The sequence below is a fragment of the Typopeltis vanoorti genome, chromosome 13, assembly GCF_054136105.1.
Source record: "Typopeltis vanoorti isolate ZY-2024b chromosome 13, IOZ_Tvanoo_1.0, whole genome shotgun sequence".
Classification (NCBI taxonomy): Eukaryota; Metazoa; Arthropoda; class Arachnida; order Uropygi; family Thelyphonidae; genus Typopeltis; species Typopeltis vanoorti.
In genome coordinates this window covers 78,047,219-78,062,327 of record NC_143561.1, presented here as the reverse complement: position 1 = coordinate 78,062,327, position 15,109 = coordinate 78,047,219, and the positions used below count along the sequence as shown (strand labels likewise).

Here is a 15,109-nt window from a genome sequence, read left to right as displayed (position 1 = left end):
TTTAAAAATATATAAATAAATTTAAATAAAAAAAACAGGCCCAAAAAAATCTGGTCTACCCACAGTAAAAATGCATCATATGTTTATAACCTTTGGTGTCAGTGGGAGTAACATAAAAAATACAAATAATAATAATAATAATCTTGTATAGATATCCATGGCATGTCACTTCCTGTCATAGCAGAAACTGAGCACCATATGCCTCCAGCACAAAAAGCAAAAAGACATACATCAGAAGAATGCTAAGCAACTTAGACACTAAAACATCTCCATTCCTGAAGGTATCTAATTATACTTAAACTTTGTCCTCCAGAACTAACACCCATTGTGTATCATCTCTATAATCTTTTATACTCACTTTGCACTTTTCTCAGTGCATGGAAGGAAGGATATATTAAATTTATTACAAACAAGGGAGATAAGTCTGCCATCCAACTTCTGACATTGCAATCATCCCCCCCCCCCTACTCTCCATAATAATGGTGAAAGTCATTAACAATAACTGCTTAACAACCTAGTGGCCTACCAGTTAATTAGTAATCATCAGTATTTCCCCCAATCCAAATCCATGGCTGACCTCTTAACCTATGTTACTCATCACTGAAAACTTGCCATGGTAAAGTTAGGTAAATGTGCTGTCATTCTCGACATTTCCAGAGCATTTGATGTTCTAGTATCAAGGCTTATTCACTAAGTTGCAATTCTTTGGTCTACATGCTACCCAATTATTGTGTGTCATGGTGTGTCAGAAGGATGGCTCTCACCCTTTGAGCTTTCTCCGCCAATGCAGGAGTGTTTTGGGTTATGGCTCTTTCACCTACCTCCTTCTTCTATACATAACTGCTCTACTCTAAATCAGCAGTAATCCTATCTACAGCTTTACTGATGATAGTACACTCCATTCATCCTACTTGTTTGACAAACCATGCAGTGCTCAGATATCTCAGACCTCAAGACTGCCTGTAACAAGTGGCTTGAACACTGATCTCCATGTCATCCTTTAACTTGATGAGTATAACCTGGTCACTCTCACAAAAGAAATCTCTAAACTCACCTACCTTTACTCTCAGTAATACAAAAATTACCAAAGAGGATGAGATCTTGCTCCTTAGAATGGCATTTGCCTTTAGCTTCTACTAGCATAAACACATCACAAGTGCTCAAGATGCTACTTTTCATCCCATCCTTAGAATACTGTTCACACATTGGAATAGTTCATCCAAAACCTCCCTAAAATTCTTGATGCTGTCTAGTCATGGACAGTTTCACTGATAGATCATTTCACCCACACCAACTCGCTTCAACGATTGTCTTACAGATACATTTCACTATGTATTTTGTTACAGGTACTTCTGCTTTCATTTTTCCACATCGGGCAATAATCATTCCTTTGCTTTCTTTTGGGCTTGTTAAAACAATAGCACCATGTATTGTTTTAATAGGCTATGTACTGTTTTACTGGTGTACATAGTTCTTTGGGTGCTTCTGGGTTATAATTGTCTGTCTTAAAAAAGCATACATCTCCATTTTGTGGTGTGTCTGTGGCATTCGGCATGGTTCTGCAGATATCCTAAAAGAATACAAAGAAAAATGTGAGCTAAGCTATGTGTAAAAGTAGCTAAACAAAAGTCATGGGAAGACGTCAACAAAAATATAGAAGAAATATCTCGGAAAGGTAACAAAATGTTCTGGAGACTATTGAAATGAAATGAAGGATTTCCCTCTGAGCTTTTTTTTAATTTTTATTTATTCTTTTTTTGTTTATCTTCCACCAATATTTGTTAAAGTGTAACCATTAAGACAAATATCATAAAATAGTAGGCATTATACTAATAATAAAAACCCTTTAAGTTAAAAATATCTTTTAATGACTAAGAATTTCCACTCAAGTTTTTCATAGAAGTTCTACTCAACATAATTTTATGTAAATGAATTTATGTTTCTATTTAACCATTGATGCAATTAAATTATACAGAAATAATTAGATAGCTGATATGCTTGTAGTAGAACAAAAAGTTTCCATGATTGGAACAAAATCCTACACGTTCAGTTTAAGTATTTAAACTTTGAAGAATTTAAACTAAAGGGGGTGCTTAAGGGTCAAAGCTATATAACTGAGAGGAGACCTCCACATAGCCTAAAAAGGAATGCAGAGAACCGACCAGGGCTTCTGACCTAATGTCCAATCCTCACCTTCTCATGGTGCACCCTGTTGGGTATCTACTTGGATACTGTACGAACGAGGAGGCTGGAAATTTGGGATTTATCCGACCAAATTGTATTCTTATTGGCTTAAACCAAAATACAAAATGATGGTACAACATGACAAAATTTCATGCTGTCTGGGGCGTCGCCCGATTAAACAAGGCCCTCCGTTGTTTTTGCCAGGGTGAAGAGCGAAAAGTCAGCTACTGGAACAAATCTGAAAACACACCTCAACTCAACATCATCAGAGTTAAAGATCGGTACTTTCAACATAAGAAGCCTGAATGGCAAAGAAATGGAGCTAGCTGAGGAATTAGATAAGTACTAGATCGACATAATACGGGTGACTGAAACAAAAAAGACACAAACTGGTGAGATCTTTCTGAGCAATAAATACAAAATGTTATATTCAGGCAATGACAATCAAGGAAAAGAAGGAGTAGCCATAGTATTCAACACTAAATACGAGGCTAATCTTCTTGAATGGCAGGCAGTCTCAAGTAGAGTGATTTGGGCAGTAAGAAAGTTTTAAAGCAAATAAAAGTTGAGCAGCTCTCAGATGTGAACTGTAGACTAAAATACACAAAGATTATTGAAAAAAAAATGAAAGAGTTTGAGAACAGGAACCAAACTTTGGAGATTAAGTGGCAAACCTTGAAGAAAACCCTGATTGATTCTGCCAGACTGGTATGTGGTGAGGTTGTCTGCAAGGATAGAAAAATCAGAACTCCATGGTTGACACAGGTAGTTAAAGAAGCAGTGAAGGAAAAGAAGAAAGCATATCATAAATTCCTGGCAAATAAGTCAGCTTGTGTTCTTAGAGAATACAGAGACAAATGTAAGAATGCTAAACAGTGTGTAAAACTAGCTAAACAAAAGTCATGGAAGGACTTTGGCAAGAACATAGAAAATAAATATCAAGACAGTGGCAAGATATTCTGGAGGTTGTTGAAGAAGCTCAGAAATGGAGGAAAGAGTGCTATAAAAGGAATTAGAGATGATAAAGGTGATATGAAAACAGAAGAAAAAGATATCCTTGAAGTATGGAGTAATTACTTTGAAAAACTGCAAAATGAAACAAGCAGTGATGACAGCACAGAGGTAAAAAAACACTCAACAGGCGTAGAGTAAGGAATAAATATCCATACTTGAAGTAGAAAAAGCCATCAAAGGCTTGAAATGTGGAAAGGCAGCAGGAATAGATGATATTCAACCAGAAATGGCGAAGTATGGTGGTATAAAAGTCTTACAGTGGCTGCACTGCATAGTTCAGAAGGCTTTGGAGAGAGGGACAAATTCCCGATAATTGAAGTAGAGCTCTCATAGTACCCATATATAAAAAGGGAAATAAAACTGAATGTGAGAATTACAGAGGTATTTCCCTACTGAGTGTTCCTGGTAAGATTTATGCAAGATACTTGAGAAACAGTTGAGAAAAATTGTGGAAGAAAAGCTTGGTGAAGAACAAGCTGGATTCAGTTATATGGTGTCAATGGGGCATTATATCAAGCCATACTTAGTCTTTATTTGAATTGTAAGTCAGCAGTTAGAATTGAAGGAAGTATAGGAAGATGGTTTAATGTTAAATCTGATGTGAGAGAAGGATGTACATTATCCTCTCTGTTATTCATTATCTATATAGATTGCATTATGAAGGAAAGTGGTATTAAACATGATATCAGAATTGGAGATGTTAATGTATGCCCTTTGCTTTATGCGGACATTGTTATACTTCTAAATAAATCCGCTACAAGTTTGCAAGTTTCCCTGACTAAATTGAATAAGTGTTGTAATAGATATGATATGAAGGTCAGCAATAAAAAGACAAAAACAATGAAAATAGGTAGAATCATTGAAAATATCAACTATGTTTTGAATGGAGAACCAACCTGTGGAACAAGTAAAACATTTCAGCTACTTAGGCAAGATTTTTAGTGAAGATGGTAAATTAAATATGGAAATAGGCAACAGAATCAACAAAGCTGGTATGGTAGGAAGTAAATTGAATAAATTCATATGGAATAAAAGAAAAATTAGTCAGAACACTAAATTAGCTGTATACAAGACAGTGTTCAAACCAGTTTTAACTTATGGATCTGAGAGCTGGGTCAGAAGCAAAACACTTAACCTAAGACTAGAGACCGCAGATATGAGAGTCCTGAGAAAGATTAGAGACGTGAACAGATGGCATCAATGGCAATATCATATTAAAAACGAGGATATTGGGAGAGAACTAGACATTATCAGCATCCAGGAATGGGTTAGCAGAGCTAATCTCAGGTGGTATGGTCACTTACCACCTGAGATTAGCTCTGGTGGGCGAGGAAAGATTAGCAAAGCAAGTGTTCTCTGCCAGGTTGGCAGGAAAACGACCCAGAGGAAGACCAAGATATAGGTGGATTGATATGGTACAAAATGCCTTAGACGATAGAAATATAAGATCTGATAAAGTTGGGATCTTGACAAGTAACAGACTGATTTGGAGGAAAATTGTAGATAGGAAGTTAGTAATGATGTAAATTTTTCATGTAGTACTATCATATCCTGTACACCCCTTGAGGGTATATGTCAGGAATTTGATGATGATGGAATAATTCATCTTCACTTGTAAAGGATATAGACAATGTACTGTGATTGTGCATAAAAACACGCAACACTTTATAAACAAAATTAAAGACATCACACTAGAAAAAAGTGATTTATTAGTCAGTTTTGATGTCTCTGTCCTTTTCACATGATTGTCCCAATCAATGACACAGTTCTTCATATAGGACAAATTCCTGCCAGATATCACAGCACTCTTTGCATATATACACTATGTTCTGGCTGTTTTGTGTGGGAGAACACTTTCTTCCTACAAAAAGAAGGCACAGCCATGGACTCACCATTATGCTCCTCAATTGCTGACTCTTATATGGAAGCTTTTGAGCAATGTGCTCTAGATTCCTTTACTTTAAAACCCAAAGTTTGGCTTAGATATGTTGATGATGTTTTTACTTTCTGGTCTCATGGCCACCAGACATTAGCCACTTGCTTCAGCCACCTAAACAAACAACACAAATGCATACAATTGAGATTGAAAGTCAGAACACACTTCCTTTTCTAGATACATTTGTCACACATCTTCCTTCTAGCAGTTTTTCGTTAGCTGGTTACAGGAAGCTCACATGTACTGGCCAATATATACACATGAACATCTACCAGCACTAAACCCAAAAACTAGGTGTCATTAACTCTCACTAAAAAATGGGGCTCCAGTGAACAAGCACTTAAAGATGAATTAAAAGTTATCAACAATACCTTCCTGAAAAATGGCTGCAGCCAAAATACTATCAACAAAATTCTTCACTTAAAAACAAAAATTAACTAGATTACAATAAAACTGTAGCCATTCCATACATTAAAGGGATATCAGACAAAATAAACAGAATACTACAGAAATACAACCTTAAAGTATCTTTAAACCTCCTGCAAAATTGAAGAACTTATTCAACTCATCCAAGGATACACTGGTCCACCCTAGATTATACTGTATTCATTGCACCTGTAATTTGCCTTTTATAGGTGAAATTCCTGTCAGAAAATAGGAACATAAACAGCACATTAAATTTAACAACTACGGTAAATCTGGTTTTCTGATAATGCCCTGAATACTCTACATAGAATTGACTGGAAAGGCACCTGTTGTGTACATCACACCAAAACGTGGTATGAGCATAAATTTATGGAGGCCTTTGAAATTCTTATCAATCGCCCTAATCTTAACAATAATGATGGTCTAAAAATCCCAAGAATATGGATGACACGTATTCTCTCCACATAACCTTTTGGTCTAAGAGTTAAATATAATTAGGAATGTTAGTAATCTAGGAGCTTAACTAATATAACAATACTCATATTAAATTATGGATTAGGCCACCAGTTGTATTAAAACTATATATATGAATTTGTTCTGTGATGATGTTATAAATAGAATATAGATTTGATGTAGTTTTTTTTTCACTAGAGGTCAGTCCAGTAGAATAATGGTTGATTAGATCATTGTCACTTTGGCATGTTATTTGAAATGTAATATAGCTTGTCTTTGTGTGTGTGTGTGCTCCAGATGATGACCTCAATATGAAGGGTCAGAAAATTAAAGTAATTATTCCTAACACAGTTGTAGTCTCCATAATTTTACTGAAATGAATGTACTGTTATGATTCTCTTCTCTTTTAAAATTGTTTGCTCCTTTGAGGAACACTATTAACTTTTTTATTGCCTTATTGTTCATGTCTCTTAAAGCAATATAAATGTTTGCTTTTAATTTTTAAACTCATCCCTTAATTCTTACTAAGTGCTTTGTAAGATTATTTTGTATTTATGTAGAAATACTATTCATGATCTCAGATATAGCCAAAATTAGATCTCTAATTAAGTAGTATCTAAACTCATGTTTGTTTGCAATTTTAGGCATGGGACACAGACCCAGAAATTGATATGGTGCTTGTGAAAGGAAGTGGAGAAAAAGCATTTTGTGCTGGAGGTGATATTGTCTGTAAGTTGAAACATATATTATGATATATATATTTAAATGCTTGAAATCTGGAAATGCATTATTTTTATATGTGTGCTTTTTATATATAAGAAGGAAATCTCTGTAAATGATTTAGGAAAAGTCATCCCAGATATTATTAGTACTGAAATCCTCTTGCAAAAAAAAAAAAAAAAAAAAAAAAACATTAATACTATAATCAGAATGGGAACTGAACTTGCTGCAATCAACTATAGTGAGAGTTTGTAAGAAGAAGAAGCCTAAATGGCTTCAGAAGGTACCATCAAAACTGCTCAGGAAAGGAGGAAAATGAAGGCCACAGGAAATTTGCAGGAAGTATGGCATTTGAATGCAGAGTTTCAATGACAAGCCAGAAGAGACGAGGAAAAATACTTTAACCAGGAATGCCAACAAACAGAAGACCAAAACAAGAAAGGAAAAACAAGAGATCTTTTCAGAAAGATAAGGGAACTGACAGGGAAGTTCAGCATCAAGGTGAAAATATTGAAAAGTAATCACAAAGGATATCTCACAGAAGCTGCAGACATCAAAGAAAGATGGAAAGAGTGTACAGAAGCCCTTTACAGAAAGGTCTCCAGAATTACTGAGAAATTTGAAGAACAGGATTATACACAGTAGCCAGTACCACTGGAGAGTGAAGTGAGGTGGGCACTGCAACAGCTTTCCGGTAAGAAAGCACCAGGAGGGGATGGAATACCTTTTGAACTGCTCAGAGCCCTAGGAGAAGAGGCAGTTAAAATTTTAACAGCTCTATGTCAATGAATTTGGATCACAACTACATGACCTAGGGAATGGAAAAAATCAGTTTATATACCTTTATTGATGAAAGGTGATGCAAGAGAGTATGAAAATTACAGAACTATGAAATGATTTCTCATACAAGTAAAGTCTTACTTAAGATCATTCAGAAAAGACTGGAGCCATTCATGAAGAGAGAAATGCCAGATGAAAAGGCAGGGGAACAATGTCTACCTTTATTTCCTTGACTATAGAAAGGCTTTCGTCTCTGTAGATCATGTGAAACTGTGGAATGTGTTAAGAACATTGGGAGTCCCAGAGCATTTCATTATCCTTCTAATGAATCTTTATTAAGGTATGTAGATGATACCACCTTGTCCACAGAATGCAAAGAAGATTTGAAGGAACTTATGATGAAAGTTAAAAAGAAAGTGCTAAATAGTGCTTAAACTTAACCTCAAAAAGACAAAAGTTATGGCAACATGTGAACTTAATGATTTTGAAGTAGATGGGTTGAAAATGGAAGTAGTTAACAATTTTGTGCTCCTAGGATCCTGAATTGATAAAGATGGGTATTGTACTGAAGAAGTTAGAAGATTATTACTCGGAAGGAAAGCAATGAAATTTAAGCTAGATCTTTAAAGATAAAGATATTAGCCTCACAACAAAAATCAGAATTGTGAAAGTGGGACCCTGAGAAAGAGTGAAAGAAGGAAGATAGATGCATTTGAATTATGGGTTTGGAGACGGTTACTAAGAATACCATGGACTGCAAAGCAAATCAGTAATAGACAGAATAAAGCCAGATTGCTCGCTCAAAGCTATGATCATCAAGCAAAAATTATACTTTGGACATATTATTATGAGCAAATGACAGTCTGGAGAAGAAGATGATGTTTGCTAAAGTTGATGGAAACAGGAGAAGAGGAAGACCAAAAAATCAGATGGCTGGATGGAGTTAAAGAAGCAACTGGAATGCACCTGGAAATTCTGAAAGATATGGCCAGGGACAGATCTGGATGGAGAGCATATGTTCATAGAATCACCAGAAGTTGAAAATGACTCAATGGAACCTAACAACAACAACATTACTTTGTGAACTCATAGGACAAAAAATATGTAGTTCGTTATAGTGGAATATTTTTCATAATGAATTTCTTGAGAATGATTGATGCTTTGGGTGTTTTGACCAAGACAGTAGTGTGTAAAATCACACCATTATCTTATATCTGTCTCTATCCATCTATAGAATGTTTCTGTCATCACTCTTTTCTCAACATACATGCATGCATGCTTTCAGGACCAAAAATCAGCTTGCTTTAAAATAAATGTGAATTATACAATATTTATATAAAGTACAGTCGGGTCTCTTTTTATGTGGGTAGATACATTCCACAGAAAATCGCACAAAAAGACCTAACTTATGCTGAAAAATTAGAGATATGTTCCATTATTTTCTAAAACCACATAAAACCGAAGCAATAATTAAAATCGCATAAAAGAGTTTATAAAAATTCAGAAAAATAAGAATGCCTAAGTTTGTTTCAAAACTTTATTCATTTAATGTTATTGAAAAGTAACAATTTTTTTTTTTTTACATTTTGTCATCAGAATTATCGTCGCTATTAGACAATATTCGGCAACGTTTGCGAACTGGTGCAAAATCACTTTCATCACCAGAAGAAATAGTCAGTGCATTAGATCTGTATGGTAAAGGCAATGGTTCTTCACAAACAGAATTTGCTTCACCCTCGTTCTGTGCTGATTTCTTTCTTCTGACAATATAATCAGTGATTAAATTTTGTGATGATGATTTTACTAATTTTTATACAGCTCGCGATATCCAGACATATACAGTTCTTCAGCTCACATTGGAATTTAAAGGCTCATTCAGAATTTGTGTCATTAACAAGAAATGATTTTCCAATTTATTGCACAGTTCAAGACCTTCTTGAATTATATTTGCAGTGAAGGGGACAGGTTTTTCTTCCGCTTCACTATCATTTTCTGGATGATCTCTGACGATATCTAAAGTTAATCGATATCCAATAATATCATCATCATCGCTTAAGGCATTATCCACAAGCAATTCATCTACATCATTCTGGCCAAATGTATCAAAACCTTCTCTGCCGATTTCCTGTGCCAAAGTAATGATTTCAACTGATAATGTAGATGTTGCACTGTTCAACACATCCATGCCAAGCTGCTTTTCAGCAGGCATTTAAAGTTTGTGGTCTTATTTCAGCGATAGCAGATGCAACATGATTTAAGCAGTCCAAAATAGAAAATTTTTCCAAATGTCAGTTACTGTTAATGATTTATTTTCTAGTTTATCCAATATAAATTGAAAGTGTGCTTAACGTAATATTTTTTAAAAGTAGCAATTATGCCTTGATCCAATGGCTGAATAATACTTGTATTGAAAAAACATTACCTGCACATTTGGATGTTCTAAATGCGGATGACTTGGTGCATTATCAACAATTAATAAACTTTAAAATCGAGAGTTTTTTGCTTCATATATGTTTCCACTTCTGGTACAAAGCAATTATTGAACCATTCAGTAAATACAGCAATTGTTACCCAGGCCTTTGTATTAGTCATCCAATGTACTGGCATCTGTTTTAGATCTTTGTCTTTTAGAGCACATGGTCTTAGAGATCGATTTACAAGGAGGGATTCAACATTCGATCTCGTGATGCATTGCTACAGAGTAACAACATTACTCGATCTTTGCTTGCTTTAAACCCACTCGCTTTTTTCTCAGACTTTGTGATGTAAGTTCGACTAGGCATTTTCTTCCAAAACAATCCTGTTTCGTCAGTGTTAAACACTTGATCAGGACAATATCCACTGTCTTCAATAATTGTGGTTAACTTCTCTTGAAAATTTTTGGCTGCTTCTTTATCTATTGCTGCAACCTCGCCTGTAATCTTCACGTTATGAAGTGCATTCCTTTTTAAAAACCTTGTTAACCATCCTTTGCTAGCCGAAAATTTTTTATCAGCCTGAGAAGCGGAAGTAGATGGCTCCAATTGCTTCATCTGTTCATAAAACCGAGGAGCTTTTCGTTTAATTAAATAACGACCTATAGGAATTTTTCTTTGAGTTAATTCTTCAATCCAAATTACAAGCGCTCGTTCCTTTTTTTCTAATAAAGCATCTCTTGAGCACGATGATAATTTGGCACTTAGTTTTGTGCCAGAAATGACAGATTTTCTTATTGCGACTTCATTCTTTTTAATTGCTCTTATAGTAGATTTGCCTAAATTAAAATGTTTACCAATTGCCATAGATCCCTCTCCTTTTGCAAAGCTATCTAAAATTGCGATTTTCATTTCCAAAGAAATTGCTTTTCTTTGGTGCTTTTTTTTCTCCATTAGACCAAATTAAATCTTTAAAATAAAAATTAGCAAAATTTAGACTTTCAATAATGAAAAGACAAACACTTACTCGCATGCAAAATTAAACTTCACAGACACTCACTGCTTACATGTTACACCAGAATGTGCTGCAACACACTGTTCATTATGTACAATGGTACATAAGTTATGCAAAAAGATATGCATAAAATGAGACCTGAGTGTACTCTTTTCTTTATTCCTCATCAAGTTGGAAAAATCCCTGAAGGTTATTCTTATAGATGTCCCTTATCTTGCAGTGTTTTCTTTAACTTCCCATGCTTCTGTGAAATTAATGCAGCAATTTCTCAGACAGTGTGCCCTGCCTAACCCATAAAAAAAAGTAATAATAATTGTATATCTATGGAACTGTCAGTTGATTCATTGCTAGTTATGACTTCCATTACCAAAATATCTCATCATTTGCAATCGTTGCAGCAACTACAGATAGTGACCATTACTATGTACCATACCCTTTCAACTGGAAAACAGTGTATGTTTTGTATATAATTGATAGGAATGATCATGGAAAAATTGTAACAATTTATAACAATCTTAATTCCTAATAAATATATACCTTGCACTAAGGAACATTACATATATCCTATGCTCACTGTGTAGCTGAATGGATTTAAATTCTGTATTAAGCCCTCATTCATTAGAAAATGAATGAGGACTTTCTCTGCTGGTTTCCAATTTCCAAAGAAATATAACTAACAAATATTCCAAAGTTTAGGTGAATAATATGACAAGATGTAATTATCAAGTAAACAATATAATTATTCATTAGCTAAGTTCAAATTGTCTTTTTAAATGGGTCTATCACTCAAGCTTTACTATCAATGCAAAATTCCTTGGATCGAATATATCCTATAAATACAGAAACTTTTTTTCAAGTAGCAAAATCTTTCTCTATGTATTTTATTTCCTGTGGATGGACAAAATGCATTGTCTTCAGTTAATAACTTCATTTTTTGAAACAATGCTTTTTTTTTTTTTTACTTGTAAATTTGTTCTCTGTATAACATTTCAAAACAAAACTAAGCTGATGTCTTCCATCCAAAAAATGCATATTATGACTGACTTTCTGTAATGTTAACTAAAATTCATTATTATTACTGGAATAATAGTCTGGAACAAATTACAATGAACCCAAATTCTTACATGTAAAACATTTGACAAGTTATTCATGCCTCATAAGGAGGCTTGCAATAATCATTTCTCAGCATACTATATTATACTATACATCAGGGGTCTTCAACCTTTCAGACAGTGCAGGCCACATTAAAATTTCAGTGAAGCCTGCGGGCCACTAAGCTATACTGCAGTTTTTAGAATTGTAAGATGCTTTCCAGATTCACAAGGAACACTGTGCATTTGATACTTTGCATAAAATCCTATAAAAATAAACAAACAGCTTTAAGAGCGTAGGTAGGAGTCAGGTTCATGATAAGCAAATATAATCAATACTTGAAAAAAGATAATTTAATGAAGAAAACATTAATTTTTTACAATGACAATGGGCAACTTGGCAATGTTTTTCCTTGACCAGCTTGTCGATGTTGGCATCAATGTTGGAAGTTGCTATGCGCAGAGTATTCTCGAGATGTTGGTTCATAATTTGAATTCTTGTCTTGGACTTCACGTGTTTCATTCTGGAGAAGAACTGCTCACATAAGTATGTGCTTCCTAACAAAGCGCACATCTTCAAAGCATGCCACGAAGATCAGGGAATGCGTCCTCAGAAATGTAGTCTTTGTAAAATGTAAGTAAGGGCACATTGAATAATTTTTCTCTCAAAGAAGAGTTGCTTTGGTGTTCAAACAGCTCCATTTGTACTGAGCCTGGCATTTTGGCAACATTGACACTGAATGGCATTGAAAATAAATCTAAAGAAGACTACGAAAATAGTCTTCGAACTAAATCTCTCTTCAAACTCACTTCGCAACACAGCAAATTTTGTAGCGTATTCATCAAGAGACGAACAGTTGGACTCAGCGAGAAGCTGAAAATGAGTTAAGTCTTTTTTTTGCAAGTTGCACCTCCCAAAGTTTGAGCTTGGCAACAAAAGCTTTAATCAAACAGAGTGTGCACTAGTTGATCTTTGGATTGTAGCCGCATATTTAGGTCATTCATGTGCAATGAGATGTCGTCACAAAGGCAAAGTCTGTCACCCACTTCGGATCGTTAAATTCCGCAATCAGATTACCCTTGGTTTGCATGAACTGTTGTATTCATAATAAGTTTGAGACCCATGGTACCGAGACCAATCTTCCAACAAGATGGCACACTACCAAGACATGAGAACTTACCTCAATGAGAATTTGTAGGGACAACAGATAGGATGAAGAGGTGCATTTGAGTTCCCCCCACATACTCCTGATTTAACACCCTTGGACTTCTACCTATGGGGGACTCTAAAGGATGTAGTGTATCATAGAAAACCAGCTACACTGGTTTTCTATGGAAAGAAATTGAAACGGCATGCACAGCAATCCCACTAGACACTTTGGCCAATGTTGCCCAAGCAGTAGTTTGCCATAATAATAAGTGTCTGGACGCTAATGGTAACCACTTTGAGCACCTCTTATAATTGTAGAAGTCAAAGGTAACTTATATTCATCCCTTGATGTCTGTATAAATTTAGTATTACAATTTTTATACAGGTTTTTCTTTTGCTGAAGTGTATATACATTTTTTGATGGACTGTAGTATATGAGACCATGTTAAAACCAGTTTGAACTTATGGATCAAAGAGTTAGATTAGAAATAAAATAGTTGATCAGGGACTGAAGACTACATATATGACAGTTCTGAGGAAAATTAGAAGGATATTAGGTAATATTAGGTATTAGCAGCAGAATCTTATAAATGAAAATATTAGAAAAAAATATGCAAGTAGAACTGATCTAAAGTAGTATGAATACTTAAAAGAATGCAAGAGCAAATTTAGTAAAAACAAATGTTTGATGAGAATAGCAGGAAAAAGTCCCTTTGGAATACCACAATGTAAATGAATTCAAAAAAACTAAATGCACATATTTGGAGATGGACAAATCAAGATTAATTTGAAAGTTACTTATTATTTTGGAATTATGATTGAAGCAGTAAGGCTGCAAAGCCAGTATAACATTTCTAAATTGTGTGTCCTTCTGGACACACAATATGGTTTACCTGTTTTGCAAGATGAAAAACATGAGTTTCTCGAGTCTTACTACCTCCTTATGAGAACAGGTAACTCACCCTCAGTTGAAAAGCCCTTATAAAGATTTTTGTCTCTTATGCAGAACTCAGATTCAAGTCTTTTCAACTTAATTTAAAAGAAAATGTTAAGATTTACATTAGGAATTCAGAAAGTAATACCTCTATTGCGATAGCTCACCATGCAAAAGAGGTTTGGCAGTGAAATTATTTATTTCACTAACATACCTCTTTTTTATTTATTTATTTATTTTTTTTAAATAAATAAAAAAGCATAGTTTGAATGTTCTTTGTGTTGAGAAATAGTGTGTATGGAAAATAATTTCCCTTCCTTTCATTACATTTTCTCTGCTGTGCAACAAGTTTTTCAAAACTGTCGTATGAAACTTGTGGTTTTATATCACAGTTTTTAAAAACTTGTTCTTCTTTAACCTATTCATCATTTTCAGATTGGATACCTTACAGCTGTGCTTTTGATTTAGGAAATGAGCAATCTGATTTCATGGAGTCAAGTCTAGGCTGTAGGGAAGATGTTGCACAACTTCAAATCCTCTCTTCACTATCCATTGAAGTAAACATACTCCTATGTGGCCTTGAGTTGTCATGATGAAAAAGCAATGGCTGTTCCACAGCATGAATACATTTCGTTTATTGTTTGAGTTTTCTCAAGATCTTCATGTAGTGTTACAAATATATCATTGTTCCTTTCAGTCTTGCTGAATAACACCTTTGCTATCCCAAAAGATTGTCAGCATGCACTTTCTGGCAGAAGATTGTGTTTTAACTCTTTTGCCCTCAGTAAAGTAGGATGGTAATATTCCATAGACTGATTTTTATTTTGGGATCATAATGATAAACCATGCTTTCATCCCTGGTCACAATTTCATAAGAAAAATATTGCCTTTCCTTTGGTAATACTAACGCTATCAATGACAAACTCCCATCTCATCTCATTTTTATCTTTCATTTCTTTAATTGGCTGACATGACATCCATGTACACACTTT

At 34.6% G+C, this 15,109-nt stretch overlaps 1 protein-coding gene across 3 annotated transcripts in view; it reads left to right on the top strand.

Annotated features, from left to right (window-relative positions):
• Positions 1-15,109, top strand: part of Hibch (3-hydroxyisobutyryl-CoA hydrolase) — a 168,350-nt gene that overhangs the window by 41,073 nt on the left and 112,168 nt on the right. For all 3 annotated transcript variants that reach the window (XM_090403240.1, XM_090403241.1, XM_090403243.1), the window contains exon 5: positions 6,658-6,742. In XM_090403240.1, coding sequence (XP_090259366.1) covers positions 6,658-6,742 — 85 coding nt within the window. The remainder of the gene's footprint in view (positions 1-6,657; positions 6,743-15,109) is intronic.